Source organism: Vulpes lagopus, chromosome 11 (assembly GCF_018345385.1).
Source record: "Vulpes lagopus strain Blue_001 chromosome 11, ASM1834538v1, whole genome shotgun sequence".
Taxonomy (NCBI): Eukaryota; Metazoa; Chordata; class Mammalia; order Carnivora; family Canidae; genus Vulpes; species Vulpes lagopus.
Genome location: NC_054834.1, coordinates 107,670,446 through 107,690,532, shown reverse-complemented (window position 1 = coordinate 107,690,532; position 20,087 = coordinate 107,670,446). Strand labels below are relative to the sequence as shown.

General features: G+C 40.2%; 1 protein-coding gene across 1 annotated transcript in view; it reads right to left on the bottom strand.

The window, feature by feature from the left end:
* Nucleotides 1–9,682, bottom strand: part of FSIP2 (fibrous sheath interacting protein 2) — a 75,746-nt gene extending 66,064 nt beyond the window's left edge. The window contains exons 1-7 of the mRNA XM_041722477.1: nucleotides 9,584–9,682; nucleotides 8,564–8,689; nucleotides 5,428–5,589; nucleotides 4,639–4,728; nucleotides 3,185–3,324; nucleotides 1,940–2,081; nucleotides 1,332–1,442 (exon numbers count right to left, since the gene is read on the bottom strand). Of these exons, the coding sequence (XP_041578411.1) occupies nucleotides 1,332–1,442; nucleotides 1,940–2,081; nucleotides 3,185–3,324; nucleotides 4,639–4,728; nucleotides 5,428–5,589; nucleotides 8,564–8,689; nucleotides 9,584–9,682 (870 nt within the window). The remainder of the gene's footprint in view (nucleotides 1–1,331; nucleotides 1,443–1,939; nucleotides 2,082–3,184; nucleotides 3,325–4,638; nucleotides 4,729–5,427; nucleotides 5,590–8,563; nucleotides 8,690–9,583) is intronic.
* Nucleotides 9,683–20,087: the final 10,405 nt, after the last annotated feature.

Genomic DNA, 20,087 nt, shown 5'->3' with positions numbered 1-20,087 from the left:
AAAAAAATTAAGATATTAAGAAGTTATAGCAGAGGACTGAAAATCTGTTTTATTAAAACAAAATTCAAAAGAAAACAATTTAGAATGACTCCATTGGAAATATCTAAAATTCAAATAGCTCCGCCAATAACCTGGCTCCAGCAGCCAGTGGTGTTCCCAAGCCTACCATCAGGTCATGTCTAATGGGCCTTCCCAGAGCCAGAACTTCTCCCAATGCACTAGTTGTCACTAAAATTGGCCAGGACTCACTGAATACTAATTGCTATCAGGCAAAAAGAGGAGACCTGGGGCATTCTGTTACTCTCCAAAAAAAAAAAAAAACAAAACAAAAAACACAAAAAAAATAAAAATAAAAAAGGCAACTTGGAGAGAATGCCACTGGATAAAAAGGGGTGAATATTGGAAAATAATAATTATGGTAAAGTGGAACAAGCTGAGCTAAGCATACCAGCCCTGACAATACTAACAGGTACATGTGACAAAAGTAGAATAAAATTTATATTTATATTTATATTTATATTTATATTTATATTTATATTTATAATATTTATATTTATAATATTTATATTTATAATATTTATATTTATATTTATAATATTAAATAATTTCTACATAGTAGTATATATCAATATAACCAAATTACATCTATCTTACACTACATATCTAGGTTTGTCAACAATAAGCTACCTAAATTATTTGGAATTGTTGACAAGCATTAAATGACATGGAAGGTTGTCAATGTTATTTTATGAAATGAAAAAGCAATCTATATAAAATACCCTGAAAGACATAATAACATGAATTTATTTATTGTAATATATTTTCTTTCTTTTTTTTTTTTTTTTGGTAACAGATTTTCATAGGAACATTGTAAAATGTGTGTGTGTATGATAGGGTGGGATTACAAATGAGTTTCTTTCCCTTTATACCAATTTATACTCTCATAAAATATTATGTGTCATTTAAAATTAAAAAGTTACTCTAAAAAATTAGCTGGTGGGGAAATATTGAGAACTTGTGTTCCGAGAAATTCTGAGTGTAGGAAAAATCATTATCATTTTTCTTCTAGAGGAATTCCAAGTATTAGTTTACCGTGGGAGATAAAGTCAAAAGCAGTTGCATCAAACAGTGGAGCAGGACTTTTTAGATTATTGTCGGAATATAATCTAGGCAAAATATAGTGAACTCCACAACCTTCCGTTCTGTACCATGCATATCACTCGGGGTAACTGGGCCACTGTGATGTCACTGAGTGGACTCCCAAATACCAAAACTGGCAAACGCTTCTGGTCAAACAGCCCCGGTGAGAGGTGGGGGCTCAGCCTACCTACCTTCCTGTCACTCTCTTCTCTGCTTCTACGCCGTTGTTCCTCAATCCTGGCTTCTCTTTTAACGTCTTCTCCAATCCTTGTCAGGAGTAGCATCTCCTTTGTCTTCCATTCCTAGAAAGCGCGGTGGTACTGTACTCAGTACACGTTCACAATAAACCTTTGTATTCTGTCCACAGCACCAGGCATATTAGCACAAGGCAGGGGCCCAGCAGAAATCAGGTCAAGCGTAATTAAAGCCCTACATTGGGTTTGGGATGGCCTTACTCCTACCCACTCCTATTAGGAATGCACGCGTGGTTATTTTTAAATAAAGCTAACTTTTAAAATTTTTCTACCCCACAATGCGGATGTTAGGGAGTTAAATAGTGTCTAGCCACTTTCACCATCATCTCCTTAAAAGTGTATATTGGCTTATGTATATAGTTTGTGGTGTCGGCCTCATTATTTTAGGTAACAACTTGCACACTATAGGGGTGAAAAGAAGAGTAATGCGGATAAATGATTCAGACCTGAGATGACTTCAGGAAGTATGATGCACAGCTAAATTTCTTACAAATGAAACAACTGTATGCAATTTTCCTCTAAATATTTTCAATTTGTCATCTCACCTCTTCAATTTTTCTACGAAGGCTAAGTTTTCTTCTGGTGTATTCTCGCTGTCGTCTTTCTTCTCTGTCCATCCGGAGTAGGCGTTGCTCTTCTGTTGTGCGCTCAAGTTGTTCTAATTCCCTACTTATCATATCCAAATATCTAAGTAAAAGTGCAAATACAAGTCAAGGTGCGTCCCTTATGCTGGCATCATCTGCCTTGATATTCCCAAACCACCTTCTTGCTTCCTTTTTATTTCTTAAACTACAGGAATTTTACACTTTTTCTATGAGCTCTGCTCATGGACCTTTAAGCCAGCCTGGCCCACCAACTCATCATACGTTACTCCTTATATGAATCTCTCTAGTATATAAGGACCTGTTATGGCATAGCCAATGGTAAAATGTGGAGTAAATTGGTTGAAAAGATTTTGCGCAGTAAGTTTACATGACTTTGGTTTGGAAAGAAAGCTCAAATAACTGCAACACTGGCTTTGATTCTGGGAAAACAAACAAAGCGGATCCGAAATTCCTAAGAAAACGATGTATACGGGCTCCCTTGTAATTTACAAGGCCTCAAACAAATCTTCCATCTATTGTCGGGGTCTCTGGTATGTCAGTGTGTTTTGCGGAACTACCATGAAACGAAACCATGGAAATAAGAAGTCAGGTACTTCAGCCCAATCTATACTTTAATGGAGGAGGAGGAAAAAGACCTATAAAATCCCTTCACTTCCTAACAAATGGTCTTGATCACAGGATGGTAATGACTGAACGTTGGTAGGTAACATCTGAAGAACTTAGAAAGTTTAGAGACAACGCGTATTTATATTGGCATTAGATAAAGTTTCCTTTTTTGACTTTTCACTCACTTCCTCAGACTTCATACCATCAATCCTTCAAGATGATGAGAAGAAGCTATTGTGGGAGCTACTGTGCTTGAAGATACTTTCCCTCTATCTCCCCCAATGGGAAGGGCTTTGGATCTGATTTTGTTCTTCAGTTGCCAGCTTAGATTACCTTGTGGACTCCCAGTAACCCTGTCTTCTCTAGTGGAAATTTCTCTTTATAACCTTGCCGCCATAATTTCCCAATCCCTGTACCTCTTGGTCTCCTTTCTTCGTCATTGTAAGGACCACAGTGGTGTTAACAGTGTCTAGCTCTCTAAAAAAAAAAAAAAAAACCTACCTTCACTTCTTTCTAGTATCTTCCTACATATTTGGGTCCACAGTATTTAAGTAAAATATGCATTAACTTCAGTCTTACCTGTGCCTTATTAATTGTTCCTGGTCCTTCATAGATTGGGTGCCTTCCTGTAACAACCAGTTTTGGAACTGTGCAACATCAGAACGTCCAGGTATCTGATTGTTTTCATGTAGTCTATTTACTTGCTTTGCAAGCATTTCCTATAAAAAAAAAAGTGTGTATCATATATACACATATACATAGATGTATGTAAATGGGGGTATGTATATATAAAACCTTTTTTTTTACATCCTCCAGAAATAAAACTGTCCCATTATATGCTTAGTAAAATTCCTGTACTTTGTGAATAGCTCATTCTGTTTAACTGCATTTAAAGCTATTATAGACAAGGACAACTGACCCAAAATAGAGTTGTCTTTCTCTGAAAATAAATGATATTTCATTTTATTTTTCTATCTTTTCTTTAAAAATCAAAAGAAAATAAGGAAAGAGGGAAGGAGATGCTCTAGGGACAAGGGTGAAACTGGGGAAAATATAGAACAATTAATAGTGTAAGGAAGTCGTTATCATTTCTCTACAATTCTCTTTTGTTTTAAGATTTATTTATTTATTTTAGAGGGACCGAGAGTGGGAGCACATGAGTCGGGAGAAAGGATGAGGGAGAGAATTCTCAAGCAGACTCTTGGCTGAGTGTGGAGCCCGACATGGGGCACCATCCCGTGACCCATGAGATCATGACCCTGAGCTGAAACCAAGAGTCAGTCACTCCACCGACTGAACCACCCAGGTGCCCGTCTATAACTCTCTTAACCTTTGAACATAAATTTATAAATGTACACACACATCTCTCATTTTTATCCAACTCTCTTGACCCCAAAGCCTGAATTCACTCATGCCCATGTGCATGTGTTCACACACTCTCACACAAACTTTGAGTCAAAAATCGAAAGGAAGTCCCTATCCACACCCACTCTACACCAAATCATTCCACTTCACAACATTTTTATTGAACAAACACAGCTGCATGTGTGGGAACACATACACGGTGTGCATGTTCTTCTAGTCACTTATAGGACATAGTCACTAGTCATACTCCTTCTCTCTTGTTACTTAAGCCGAAGAATCTTGCTGCCACAATAGATTCTTCTTATTGCTCCTAGCTCAGGTAGGAATGACATTTCTAAGTAGTAATTTATTTATTTATTTTTATTTTTTCTAAGTAGTAATTTAATTGCTAAATTATGAAAGCTCCCATTGGCATATTAATAGATGACTTGGCCCTTTTCCTTTCCTTGGTTTAACATAGCAACCTCAAAATATTATTTATTCCTCTTCTAAATTTTCATTTGGAAAAAGTACTTGATAAAAATTAAGAGTAAAAGTAAAAATATTATATGAAATATAATAATAAAAATATTATATGAAAATACTTTGCATACAAATAAAGCTTTATTTATTTATTTGCACACAAATAAACCCTATGTATAGAAACCAAATTTAGGTATTTAACTTACTTGATCTCTTATATAGTTTCTTTCAAAGTCTAATTTTATACTGGTAAGATATTGCCTGTACTTATTCAATTCCCTCAAGGTACATACAATCTAAAAAACAAAATAACAAAAATATATGAATACAATTATTTAAAAATCATAGCAATTACTTTCCAAGGAAAGATAGTAATAGCATACCATTTGATAATATTTTGGTATTAAGAGCAATAGATTGCTAACAATATTGTAAGCGGTATCTAAAAGCAATTTTCAGTCAACAGCAAGTTTCTATCCACATAACAAATCACCTCATTAATATGCACTATCCCATGATAAGGGATTTATTACACAAATAGAGTCATTAAAAGAAACTAGCAGTGTAATAATGTTTAACCCCAATAAGAATATAGTCTATCAAGATTCTATCAGGCTGATTTTTCTAGGTTCCTCTTTTGTCTCAATTTCTTAAAAAGCTTATGGGACATAGTTCTTGACAAGCATGCAGTGACATTAGAGACAGAGAAAGAGGACTATGCTACATTTGGGGAAATTACTTTTACATCCTCATATTCTTTGGTAATCATCTTTTGATATTATAAAGAAAAAAAGGCGAGGGAAGTAGTTTCATTTAGAAAAGACAGTTGTCTGGTTTCCCTTGACCCAAATCCTGAGTAATTTGTGAAATTTCCCATTGAATATTTCTCACGACCAAGTTAAAGGTGATACAGACCCCCCAAGTGAGGTACAGAAGCAAACTTTATCAATTCTCGGGGGTTTGCAATGATTAAAAAGAATTAATCTGCAACCCACTTTATTATTGCTGGTGATATAGCCACCTTTCTTTAATCTTCTCAGGATATCTTTGCGCTTATAGTATTCTCTTAAATGTGGATCGTGGAGACTTTTATATTGGTTTTCCAAAAGTCGACAATAAGGATCATTCAGGTTGAAACCGTAAGAAGGTTGAAAAAGCTGCAAATACAAGATTTTAAAATATTAAAAGGTAAAACTAATGAATTTCACTTTTAAATGTCAATCCATTGAAATGACTAGACTGTTCACTGAAAATAAAGCACACCAGAAGAATTTGAAGTGGGGAAAAACCAGCAGCAGAAAGATTTGGATTAGGCAACATGAATCTATTATCCCGACTTCTCCCCACTGACCTGACTTACTCTTAAAACCTACCCTCACTCAATTAATTCCTCCCCTGATCACTATCAGTCCCTAGTCCTGAGCCAGAGAAGAAAGAAGGAAAAGAAAAGGAATAAAATCTGCTTTAATGTATAAAGGGTGTAGAAGCTATGATTTTTCCTTTTCCTTCTCCCTCTCTCAAATCAAGGTACTCACTTCAACTAAAAGGATAAAGGGATGATATTAATTATGATTATTATGTCTCAGTAATCTGAAAATGAAGAAAATAGACTCATGGAAACAATTTTAACCAAAAAAAGTAGAAGCAAAACTCAGATGTTAAAGATAATAAAAGTCATTTTGTGTTGGCAAGAAACCCATAGGTCTCGGAGTGCTACAGTCAGGGAAAAAAACCAAGGTCTGTATTATAAAGTTCAATATATTGAAAACCCAATTATAAAAGATATTGATAAGGATGGAGGTTTCTACATACATGTAAAGACCAACTACAGTAATCATTAGCATATAAAAGAAGGAAAATATCAGCTAATAACCACGTTTCTCTGTTACTTGAGAGGAAACAGCTGAATTATCTCATCTCCTTTGTAAATGAAAACATTATTACCAGAGTGGGGTGGGTTTTGCATGGGTGTTTGAGTTCCTAGTCCATTTTTCAATGGCAAGATGGTGACGATGGGTAGTTGGGGAACCTGTGAAAGGAAAAAGCAGAGGGTTAAAGTGGAGGAGCCTGGCTGGGTAGGACCCTATAAAGAACTCCCTCAAGATTCAGGAGGGAGGATGTTTCATATGTGGGCAAAGGGGCAGACGGGAGGAATCTGATAGGATGCCGGCTTTCCTTTTCCATTTAGAAGCTTCCTTGATAAGTCTCTGACTTCTTGCTTAACACGAGGTTTCAATGTCTTCCAAGCGCGTACATCACACAGCAGAATTCCCTAATTACTAATGTTTCTCTGAGAAGGCAAAGAAAAGAATCTTTTAGGATGGTGTCTTGAATTTAGTTATAAAGCCCATACCTTTCCTGTAAGGAGAACAATCAACAATCATGACTCAAGAGTGGATTTTTTTTTTTTTTTGAGATCTTGACATTTAGCTGTCAACATCTCTTAGCTGTTGAACTTTAGCTATGATGGCAATATGTTTCTCAAGACCAAACTTAGGCTGCTGACCTGTAGATGAGGAACACCTTTTAGACACATCCATTCATTACAGCCAGGGTATGCATTCTGTTGTCAATTAAAGCGATTGGCTTCTCTTAAAAAACAAAACAAAACAAAACAAAACAAAACAAAAAACACTAAAAGTGTAAACGCAAAGCATCACTTTATTGAGGAGATTGTACTGAAAGAAAAAGAAGGACTCACAAAGTCAGTTTTAAGGAAATAGTCTGGTGCCTAACTATGATTAAATGAAGACAGTTTGGTGGGGAATGAATGTAATAAAGAATGGAACATCTTTGAAAAGAGTAGTTGAAAAGTGAATTACTATTTGACAGAAATGGTAATTGGGCAACCAATATATTTGAATAAGCAGAAGAAAGGCAGGGCCAAGTTTACATCCTAAAAAGGGGTTGTGAAAGGTTTTATGCACGCGTAGGAAAGCGAGCTGGTTTGGATGTGGCTCGAACAGTGTGAGGCGGCATCTTTTTCCTTAGCTTGCTTTAGTCTAGTAGAACAAAGGGAAATTACGTGTTTCCCAGAAACAAAACTCACTTTAAGACAACATGTTGGTTAGGCAAGTATCAGATACCAAGGGGCCCTAGTCATTTCTGATGACATCATAGATAGAAGGAGGGCACAGAGGTCACTCGGAATTCTTTCATGTAATATTGTTTGTCTGTTTGCACTATGGACCAAAGTAACCTCTCGAAAAAGAATGTCCTGAGCCTCTTTAAGCTTTAGTTTACTGAGTCAAAGGCTGGGGAGGTTTGAAGGTAGAGGTAGCGTTGAGGACTAAAAGCATGAGAGGGTTTGAGGGAAGCACACTACACCCCAGGATGACTTCCATTATACAATCATAATCATAAAATCCTAAGTGTTGAGTAAAATCATACAAACCGAGGACAATGCAAATTTTAAGGAAAGATAAGCTAAGTGGGGGCTGTAATAGTTCAGAAAGAATCTCAAAAGGCGGTTCAAATTCAGAGATTGGGCAGAGGAGGAAAGGACATGTCAGGTTCGGGAAGCAAGGCCAACAAACACCCAGAAATATCAACGTGGTATGTGTGAGTAAGGCACAGGAGACCACAGGTGGGATTACAGAAAGGACTGGATGGGGAAGTTGGGGCAAATCATGGAGCCATTAGTTAAATAGTAAACATGTTCGCCTACTCCGACTTCACTTTTTTTCCCACCTAGTGCACGAAATAGAATGCAGCTCAAAGCAAAATCGTAGAGAAGTGTTGTGCAATGCGAGTTTTGTTCAGGTCATGATGCCTTAAAATCATGACACAATTAAATGGCCAGCTGGCACCAGTAACCTCCGGCCTTTCTGACAAAAAATCGCACTAACCAGGTATAAAGTTATTATAAAGGAAAGTTAATGTGGTCCCATGCACTATAAGATAGAACTAAGAATCTAAACTTCATATATAGCCCAAGGTTCCGGGCAAACTCTAAGATGAAGTTGCTCCATGTGCATCCTCAGCCCTGTCTTAGGTTGGGTGTGGGATCCTCACTGTTTGCTGCGTGTCCGCGGCCTCCCGTGTTGGACTTTGCACCTGCAGCGCCCCAGTCTAACAGCCGGTAGGAAAGAGCAAAGAAAAGCAACGTAAGATGGTCAAAAACCACTTTACCTTTTCACTTATCTTCGTGGTATAGTATAAAGTGTTGCTCCCCGGGATCACAGGCAGCTTGACCCCGAGAGGCAGATCCAGGAGTTGACCCGCTCCGACCCCTCGTATGTGGGCTTTGTGCACGCCCTGCGGATGCAATCGGGGAGTTGGGCCTTTGAAGCCCTTGGGGTGTTAGGCCCGAGGCCCATCCGCTCGCCCTCCAGCCCCGGAGCCCCAGCCCCATCCCGCCCCAGCACGCAGCTGCAGCGCGCCCCCCGCCTCCCCGCAGCCAGTGGCGGAGCAGCCCGCGCCCCCGTCCCCCGCCAAAGCACGGGGCGCCCGGGACCTGCGTTGGGAGGTTAGGAACGCGCGGCAGGTGTGCGGCGCCCCTGCACCCCGCCCCCAGGCCTGGAGCTGTCCCCACGGGGGGGGGGGGTGCTGAGGCGGGAGGTTAGGAGGTTAGGAGGTTAGGAACGCGCGGCAGGTGTGTGGTGCCCTCTTGCCCGCCCCCCTCCACCGCCTCCAGGCCTGGAGCTGTCCGCATGGGGGTGCCAGAGGTGGGAGATTAGGAGGTGAGGAACGCCTGGCAGGTGTGCAATGCCCCTGCAATCCCCCCCCCACCCCAGGCTTGGAGCTGCCCGCACGCGGCCGAGGCGGGAGGTTAGGAACGTGCAGCAGGTGTGCGGTGCCCTCTCGCCCTCCCCTCCCCCCCCCACCTACCCGCTCACGCCCCAGGCGGAGGTTAGGAACGTGCATCAGGTGTGCGGTGCCCTCTCGCCCTCCCCCCGCCCCCCGCCCCGACCTCCCCGCACGCGGCCCAGGTGGAGGTTAGGAACGTGCAGCAGGTGTGCGGTGCCCTCTCGCCCTCCCCTCCCCCCCCACCTACCCGCTCAGCCCCAGGCGGAGGTTAGGGACGTGCAAGCAGGTGTGCGGTGCCCTCTCGCCCTCCCCCCCCCCCCCCCCCCCACCTCCCCGCACGCGGCCCAGGTGGAGGTTAGGAACGCGCGCAGGTGCCCCCCCCCCCCCGCGGCGGGCACTCACGTCTCCGCATCGCTGGCTGTCCGCCGCCAGGCTGCTGCTGGCCGTCTTGGTGGCCGCGTCGCTGGCAGCCTTGGAGCAGGCGCTGAGGTACAGCTCCATGCCCCCCGGGCCCCTCTGCCCGCCTCCGCGCCCCCCGTCTCCTTCCCTCGCACCCCTTCCCCGTCGTCCTCCCTCCGTGGCGACTGGACCCGGACTGGCCAGTACCCGCCCGCGAGGCTCGGTGGCCGCGGCGTTCTAGGCTCCGAACCCCGGGGCGGGGAAGGGCGGTGCCCTCGGGGCTTGGGCCGGGGGTGCCCCACACGGGGCCTGATCCAGAGGCCCGCATCAGTCCCGCAAACCAAAGTCCAAGCTTTGAAAGCTTTGCGGGAGGGTAGGGGGCTAAGGGCTCCTGGCCGCCAAGGAGCTGCAGTTTGGGGGGTGGGGGTGGGGACAGCACCCACTGCTACTATAAACCAGGAGTGACCGTGTAGCCCATTGTAGGGTCCGAAGCCGGGTCACACCCCACACCCAGGCTCCCACCACCCCTCCAGGCCGGCAGGGCTGCACTGGGGCCTCCCTCCTGGCCTCCTCCCTCTAGCCTTCCTCTTTCCTGCCTAGCTCTCTTCCTTTCTCCTGCTCCCTCCTCTCCACCTCCCTTGCTCTCTCCTACACCCCTCTGTTGCCTCCTCTCAGCCCTCCAGACAGGGTCTGTAAGATGCCTGACCCCTGGGGGCCCTTCCCTGGAAGGGGCGCTGGGGACCCACCGGTGACTCAAACCTGGCCCTTCCTTGGAGGAACCAACCAGACCATGAGGACCCTGAGGGCACGGACAGTAAGATTTGTCAGGAGTGAGGCCTCAGGCCCCTAGGATTCCTTAACTCATCCTTGTTCTTTCTTCTTTCTGGCCCATTTGGTAATAATAACCTGCTATTTACTGAGACTCTGCGAACTCCAGGCACCGGGCTGAGTGCTCCCCACGTTCCATCTTTATAACAGCCTTGCCAATAATGACCTCTTTTTGCCCAAAGGTTAAAGAAGAATGATAGTTACTTCGTTAAATAGTGGCCCCAGAGACAGTTTCTTAGTCAACCCGCTAGTCGTAGGTCTGCTCTGTCTGTTTTAATGCCCCTCGTATGCATGGGACTCCTGAATCTGAAATCTGGGTTTGGGTGATAGATAGTCCCCTGCCAGCGCTCCCCGTCGTCGACGTCGCACAGTCATCTCCAATTCAGTGTATTCAAATCTCAAGCTACCCCGTCACCAAAACAGGGCAGGATTAAGGGCCTGTTCTCCCTGCCTTTCCCATCCGGGCGATGATATCAGCACCTACCCAAGCTGGAAGCTGAAGTATAATACTAGATGCTTCCCTTCCCCCCAACTCCCCACATTCAGGGGATCTCTCTGTCCTCCTGATTTCATCGCTCAAATTAACTGGTCCTCTCCTCTCCATCTGCACCCTTCTCCCTCAGTGAAGCCATCGATCATTTTCTGGTTTCTGCGAACACCACAGTCTTAGCTCTCCGCCACCTTTTACACAACAGTACATTTTTTATTTATTTATTTATTTATTTATTTAAATCAAACTGGCCTCTGATGCCATCTCTCCATGTTCTAGTAAATCCCCAGTTGCTGTAAAACTTACCACGAAGCATATGACAGCCCCTGTGACTGGGTCCCTGTATTAGTTTTCTCTTCCTGCTGTAACAAATGACCATAATTTTAGTGGCTTCAAACAACACAGAGGCATTGTCTTAAAATAACTGAGCTCAGCAGTCTGAAATGGATCCCATCCTACTGAAGTCAAGGGGTTGGCAAGCCTGCATTCTTCTGGGGCCTATGTCCTTCCTCCTTATGGCTTCTAGAAGCTTGCCTGTCCTCCCACTTCAAATCTGGCATGTAGTGTCTTCAGATCTCTAAGACCTCTGCCTCCTTTTCTATAATCAAAAATCTGTTGATTACATTGGGTCCATCTAGATGACCTGTGATAATTTATTTTTATTCTTTAGACAATAAGAGAGCATGGATGGGGAGGAGGGGCAGAGGGAGAGAGAGAATCTTAAGCGGGCTCCATGCCCAGCATACATGGGCTCAGTCTCATGACCTAGAGGTCGAGACGTGAGCCAAAATCAAGGATCGGGTGCTTAACCGACTGAGCCACCCAGGCACCCTGATAATTTCTTTATTTTGAGGTCATCTGATTAGCAGCCTTAATTCCACCAAACAACCTTAATTTCCCATTGCCATGGAACATACAGACGCATAAGTCTTGGAAATTAAAATGTAGACACCTTTGCAGGATATCAGACTGCCTACTACCACTCTGCTCCCTTTTTAAGACACGACTTCCCTATACCACCTCTCAAGTTGAACCTCAAGCGATTTGGAGCTCTTTGTGGTCTATTCCCTCCACTGAGCCTGCGGATTCAAGACTCTGTATGTTTGCTGTGCTGTCCCCCTGCCTGGCAGCCCTTTGCACTTCATTGCTAGGCTAATTTCAATCAGCTTGTAAGACTGCTTAAGTATTTCTGACATCCTAAGCTTTTGCCAATTTTCTTCCTCTGTGCTTCCCTCCATTGTAGCACTTTTCATACTACATCAAAAATATGTCTTTATCTGTCAGTCCCCCTTTAAGGGAATAGAAACTCCATGAGAGCAGCTATTGGCTTATTCAACTTTATATGCATAACACTTGGTGTAGCGTCCAGCACGTATTTAGTGAAACCCCAGTATATTTTTTGTTTGTTTGTTTTGACGTAGGCAGACCCGAATGAGAACCCATGAAAGGGTCTTAAGCAAATTTTTATTCTAGAAGATCATTCTGGGGACCATAAAGGGGATGGATTTGTAGGGGTGGGACTGAAGGCCTAGGAGACTTTATGATATGTAGTTACACGGGCAAGAAAAAAGTCCTAAAATAATGAGTCAACAGGAATGAAGTGGGGGAGAGAATGGATTTGAGAGACATTTGAGGCAGCAGTGTCATAACTTTGGGTTCTTCTCTATCTCACCTACTTTAAAAAACAGATTTGGAGGGAATAATTGCTGTTGTAAGGCTGATAAGGGTAGATGATAAGCTTGAATTCTGGAGAGAACAGTCAAGCCAGAAAAGTAAATAAATTCCCTAAGAAAAGCATATCAAACAGGTGAGTTCTCTTTATAAGGAGAGTAGCTGGGAAGTGAGAATGGAGAAGGAGGTCTAGGATAATTGTGCAAAGAAGTACTTGTATTCGTGGAGATGACGGAGGAGCATGCGTTTGAAGTTTTATGAACTTTGGGGTCTTTCCTTCATAGCAGACCCTTTACAGCATTTAATTGGTTTCAACAATGGCTTATTATTTCTCACAGCTCTCTGGGTTCGTGGATGTTTCCTTTAGCCTCAGTTGGCGCAGCCAGAGCTGGATTATCTACGGTGGCTTCACCCTCATGTCTAGGACCTCAGCTGGGACGGCTGAAATGGTTCGGATTGCTCCACAGATGTTCTCTTCATATTCCAGGTGGTTAGATCAAGCTTCTTTTACGTGGAAGTCTTAGGATTTCCCGCATCAAGAGGGGATAAACAGGAGTGTGCTTTTTGTGCTTTTCAAACCTTCACCAGTATAATATTTTCTAAGGATGCCAATCCTTCCGTCAGAGTCCACACTGATGCAGTATGACCTCATCTTAACCAGATTACATCTGCAGATTCTCCATTTCTAAATAATTTTATAATGAAGTTCTGAGTGGATTAAATTTTCAGGGAGGACACCATTCAACCAAGTACAAAAAGTTACAAAGCATCCTGCTAATGGAGAAAGTTTGATATATTGACATGTCAAAAAAAAGGCTTTATTGGGACATTTATTAGGCAGAGGGCTCAAAATAAGAATCTGTCTAGAAATAACAAAATTATAGATATCAGAACCATCATGATGTATGTGAGTTTCTAAATGATTCCAAGACTTAAAGAATAAAATTACCCAACTTCCCATAATTGATTCAGTAAAAGTAGGCAAAAAGGATAAATGAAAATCACCCTCATCTCCTTTCTGAAGTGGTCTGTTTCTCCCACGTGAAAGCTTACTCGGTTTCTGGTTGGTTACTGCCTCTACTTAAACATTCCTCCTTATTTTGCCGACAAAACGGACTCAAATATTAAAGTAAACCATCCTCTGAAGATATATAACTTACCAAATGTTCACTGTTTCTTTCTTTCTTTTTTTTTTTTAAAGATCTAATTTATTTATTCATGAGAGACACGGAGAGAGAGGCAGAGACACAGGCAGAAGGAGAAGCAGGCTCCCTGCGGGGACCCCGATGAGGGACTCGATCCCAGGACCCTGGGGTCATGACCTGGGCTAAAGGCAGGTGCTCAACCTCTGAGCCTCCCAGGCATTCCAGGTGTTTTTCTAGATTTCTGTAAAATATCTTATTTGCTGATGTTTTCTAGTTTTTCAAATACTTTACAAATTGCAAAAGGAAAACCTTTTGTAAAATCTTTACAAAGGAGAAAAAGAAAAATTATATTAAAAAGAAATTTTGTCTCTATCATTAGGGCAATACTCCCTCCAGGGCAGAACAGATTAGCCGGGGCTTTGTATGGCCTGGCTCTTACCTCTCAGTACGCGATGAGGCTCTGTGGGGCTCACACCCCATAAGAGTCTGGGTCCTTCGATGTGAGTTACCTTGCCCGGGTCAGCAGTGCCCAGGGTGGTGCTGGGCACTCAGGCTGCCTTCTTGATTACCGTTCAGTCATTGCTAAGTAGTGTACGCACACGGGCACACACACATGCACAGGCCCACGTACACACACACTCGCACAGGGCCCCACATGCACAGGCCCACACCCACACACAGCCCCTGGTAAGGACCACACAGTATCTTTTCATATTATAAGTCATATCTCTTTATAAGGATCCCACCCATGTAAATACTTCACTTTATATTTGCATTATTTTAAAAATATTATATTTATCTTGATGATGAAAAGCTGACATTGAATACAGATTCCTGATTTGTTAATTGGTGCAGACTATGTAGAAAGAAGGGGACCAAATGCAATGTTGGCTGGGATATTTGTTCATTTATTCTCTCTCTCTCTCTCTCTCTATGTGTATATATATATATATATGCGTGTGTGTATGTGTGTGATAGCACAAATCATTGTGAAATATTAAATAAAAGTAATGTTCAAACATATTTCTAGCTATTACAATCTCCATTTTACAGTGGAAACTCGGGCTTGGAAAAAGTAATTTGCTTGTCATCATAAGGCTTTGAAATTGGCTCTGTTTTAAGGGATTCTTAATCGGTAAACAATTATTTTTCTCATCATTTTTTAAATAAAATCATTTCTTAGATCTTAAATCTTTTTTTTTTTCTTTTCTCAGTTTTACTGAGATACGATTGACATACATCATGGCAAAAGTTTAAGGCCTATACCATGATGGCTTGATTTACATATATTGTGAAATGATTTCTGCAGTAAGTAATCTCATGTAGATACAACAAAAAGAAAACAGAGAGGATCCCTGGGTGGCTCAGCGGTTTAGCACCTGCCTTTGGCCCAGGGCGCGATCCTGGAGACCCGGGATTGAATCCCACGTCGGGCTCCCTGCATGGAGCCTGCCTCTCCCTCTGCCTGTGTCTCTGCCTCTCTCTCTATATATATATCTATCATAAATAAATAAAATCTTAAAAAAAAATAAAACAATTCTCTGTGATGAGAACTGTTGGGATTTAACTTACTTTACAACTTTCCTATGTATTAAGTACAGCGTTCACTATAGTCTTCCTATTGTACATCATATCCTTGGTATTTATCTTATAACTGGAACTTTATACCTTTTGACCACCTTTCTCCAGTCCCCCATACCCTTAAATCTTAACAAACTGAAGTACTTTACGTACTTCTCACACTGGACTTCACCAGTATAAAATTAGGGAGTATAATAGAAAACCAACAATATTACCGCCACATGGTGTAAACTTCATTATCTCTGCTGAGTACCAGTATGACCTCGACAGAGCCTGAATAAGACCTGAGAGGCACGATCAATGTACTGATTTCTCTCCTCAAGTCCTTCTCACATGTCAAAGATACGGTCTCTAAACTACTCCACTACCTCAGTAATTCACTAGGATCTCACACATCTGTTTATCGAAATCTCTGTTTACTTTTATCCATTTTAGTCATTTTCTGTTCTTAATACAGAAGAATATAAATTCACTACATTCTGAATTGAACTGTAGTTTCTTTCTTGGCTCTTAAGATATACCCACTGCTCTTCTCATTCCAACGTAAATATATTTGCTCGGTATGTCCAAGGTAGTTTGTCATATGGAACAAAGTTGAAAAGTCACAGGGCTGCAATACAATCTCTTCTTTTACTGGGGGTGCCCCAGGAAGAGAAAGAAGGCGAGTAGCCTGAGCTAGTTCCCTTATAAACATGCTGATGACAATCCTTCTGGCACAGCAAATGCAACAAATGTTTTTGCTAGCAAAAGAGGCTTTTTATGCAGAATTCTTTTAGCAGAATCTGCCTAATTGTCTAAAATTGTTTATGGTAAATAAACTGTAACATACGGAGTTATGGATAATGGCTGGTTGGAAAATGTTACAGATTCAATATAACCCTCTCAATATAAAATCTAAATGTCTTATAACCTGAGCGGGTTATTATATGAAGGTGAAATAAATAACTCCAAAACTCATAGAAACCCCTACTAGCATGTGCATCTGATGTGGTTTAATAGAACTTGGGGAAGGAACTGCACTAGGGGCTCTGGACCTCTCTCATCTGTATGTGCCTCATGATCACATATATCCTTGGAATTATTACTAAAATGATATTGAGTAAGATCGTTGAGTCTTGTGAGTCTGAATTATCAGTCTGACCTTTCATGTTATCTTAAAGTCCAAGATGCATCGATTTCTATGATAGTCCTCAGATTTCACCCATCTAATTGATTTAATCATTTAGGTGTCCCTCAGAGGCACAGGACACAGAATTTTGTAATGGCCAAGTAATAACATGGGTGAGTAAAAAAATCAAAACAATGTAAAATAAAATAATTTACCCTATTCCCAGATGCTGAGTCTCTCCACCAAGCAAACAAGAGTAGCCTGTGTATCATTACACATATGCGTAGAAGCCAAGGACAGCCCTCTGCCCACGGCGCCACTTTGGCATGAACATCATTTTGAGTTAAAATGATGCAGCAGATTCAGAAAAAAAAAAAAGCTCTTTGCCTCCCCCACCCCCACCCCCAGCTGTCTCTGTGTGCCAGGCATGGAGCTATTAACCGAGATTCCTCTTTACCTAAGAAACTGATCTGAATAATAGGGCAACCTGTGGTTTCCAAACATCTCCTCTTACATTCTTGCTAATGATCTTTCTCTGCTGTAAATTTTCAGAGCCCTGCCCCTCTTCTCAGTTCATATAAGCATCATGTGGCCTCACTTTGGAAATTTCCATATCTGCGTGGACTCCCCATGCATGTGCTACTAAATTTGATTTTCTTCTGTTACTCTGTCTCATATCCATTTGATTCTTAGTCCAGCTAGAAGGATTTTGAGGGGCAGAGGAAATTCTTTTTCCCCAACATATGCAAACTTATATTATCAAGCATTTAGTGTTCAGGGTTCCCCATGTTCCATTTTTAACTGACCAATATATCTTGAAGATCATTCCATATGACTATACTGGTTTAGTTTTTCACTATACATAAGCGGTATTTAATGCTGTAATTACCAAAAATTTATTTAATTAATCTTCTATTTATGAATTTTTAGGTTTTATGCTGTTACAAAAATTTTATAATAAGCATCCTATTACATAGATTTATGGATTAAAGGGTATGTTGATTTCATCTATCTTTCATATAGTTATCATCATGTTTCCTTCAAAGCAGTTACACTAATTTATCCTCCCACAAATAGAGATTTGATAAGGCATGTGCCTGCTGTTAGCATCTTCTTTCTATCCTGGATAAATCTTTCTCATAGGTTGTGGTTTCAGGTATTAGCTAAAATTATTTTTTTCTAGTTTTGTTTTGTTTCAGAGACAATAGAGATTCTTTCCTCTTTGTATTTTTAATTTTCTTTTTGAAACCTTCACTCTGCTGACTTTTAGCTAAATCACTGGATAATTTTCTGTTATTTTTAAAATTATACAAGCTTAGAGGATAAGTAAAATGAAAATAGTGGCCAGGTTGCATATTACGGACTAATTTGCAAAACATAAATTTGGTATATTTTAAATAAATCAATGCAAAATTTAGTAATTGTAATAAAAATGTATGTATTTGGCCTAAAATATATCCCAAATTAAAAATAACCCTGAACTTGTCAGCCTGACAATACACAAAAGAGTTAATGCAGTAGATCTGAGGTTGGTATTTTTTGCAAAGCCTACTTGAAAAGTCCCCTCCCCTGGTGACTGGCATTGGGGAACTTGGCAGTTGAGCCATTCAAGAACTGATAACACTGGTTCACTGTGCCTAGACTGATTATAAAATCAGTGTGGTTCATCGGACTTATGATTTCTATCTGGGAGTCCAGAAAATCGATACGTACTAAACAGCAGGTGTTTGCTTACATGATCAACTACTATAAAAACTTGGGCATTGTTGTGGAACTGTGTCCATCTAAAATTCATATGTGGAAATCCTAACCGTCAGTACCTCAGAACTGAGTATATTTAGAGAAAGGGTCTTTAAAAAGGTAATTAAGTTAAAATGAGGTCATTAAGATGGATCTTAGTCTAATAGCATGGGTCTTTTTATGGGAAGAAGAGATTTGGACACAGGCACAGAAAGAAGACCATGTGAAGACATGGGTATGTCTCATCACAATAAAATGAAATTTCTTTAGGGAAGATTTATGCCTGTCTTCTTCAATACAATTTTTGCCTATATACTCTTCAATAACTAGAAAGGTGCCCAGTAATTATTATTAAGTAGGAAAAATTCAATAGTAGGAATTCAATAAATAACACTTCAGTTAGTGAGTCAGTTATCTTCTTTTTTTCTTGGTCACACTTAAATAGACATTGCCAATGTTTTACTTTGGTATATCTCTGGTTTTTGATTTTTCTTTTTTTTTTGTCATTGATCTCTGAACAGTGATCCTTCTAATTGACACTGTCTCCTTTTAGATAGCATGTTTTTAACTCCTGAATTATTGTTTAATTATTGTCTTAATAATGTTAAGAACATGAGCTATAGAATAGTAAATATCAATGTCATGGCTTATCATTCCTTTCTCTCATTCATTTATTTCAAGAGTAGGTACATCATTAAATCTGTAGCAATAATTTTGTTGCATACTTTCTTTGAATCAGAATATTTTAATCACATTTGTTCAGCATTCATACACGAACGGTTGTAAAAACTATAAGTATCTGCAGATTGAAAAAGTACCAGGCTTACTGATGTACATAAACATAGCTATTTTGTTAAAAGAAGGAAAAAAATAGTAACTTGTGAAATTAACTCAGTAGATCAAGACAATATTTTTAAAGATAAAACAAAAGAGGAATTAATAGAAAATAGTGTGTTTCAGATTTAACAAGAATATCACTTTATGAAAATTTAATTATAGATATAAAATTTACATATTTTGCTTATATAAATATATAAGATGTATAATATGTGTATTATGGATTTAAGGAAGTAGTTTTTGAAAGTAACACAGGATAATTGATTATGAGCTTTTATATTTCAATTAAGATTCTAAAAAGTGAAAACCCTTCAAAATATTAGAACAGAATATGTTATTATACATTATTTAAATGAGTACTTTTATTTTACAAGTAAGGATAATAGGGATTAATAAAATGAAATCTTCCAACATTAGAAATTAGATTAGTGGGAACTTTAAGCTATAACTCAAGTCTTTGGTCAATTTACCATCAAATCATAAAAGTTAAGATAATATGTTTAATGCTGTCCAAGTATAACTCTGGATCTGTTCTACTTATTAAGCTGAAACTGGCATCAAGTTAAGGTTTTTTTTTTTTTTTTCTTCCAATAAACACATTTGTTACTGTAAGTGCAATCACCATGGAAATGTGGTGGTTGTTTTCATTTTTTTTTTAAAGAATAAATATCCGTTTAAATAAAGTGCCTCTAATTGTGGTTATATATCTTTACTTTTGAATCCTTCTGATATTAAGAGAAATTTGTTTTTTGTTAACATGGGATAATTTTTTAGCCTTTCATGTAGTTGGTATTATAAGTATTCAGAATAAGTGCCAATTAAAAATATTACTACTTCCTTATCATCTTCAGCCAGCTGGTCGTTTATATTAACATGGCAGGGTTATTTCAGAAAGCAGCTTATCAGTTATGGGGCTTTTTTGTTTGTTTGTTTGTTTGTTTGGATGCTTAGTTCTTTCACCTAATTAGCAAACAGCCTGAGAAACGTTTTATTTTTAGCATGATTTAAAAAGTAATGGTGGGAATAAAAATGACCTTAGAAGAAATTCTGTAGAAAAAATAAATTCCCTTATTTCTTTTCCTCCTTATTTGAGTCTTTCTGTCTGAA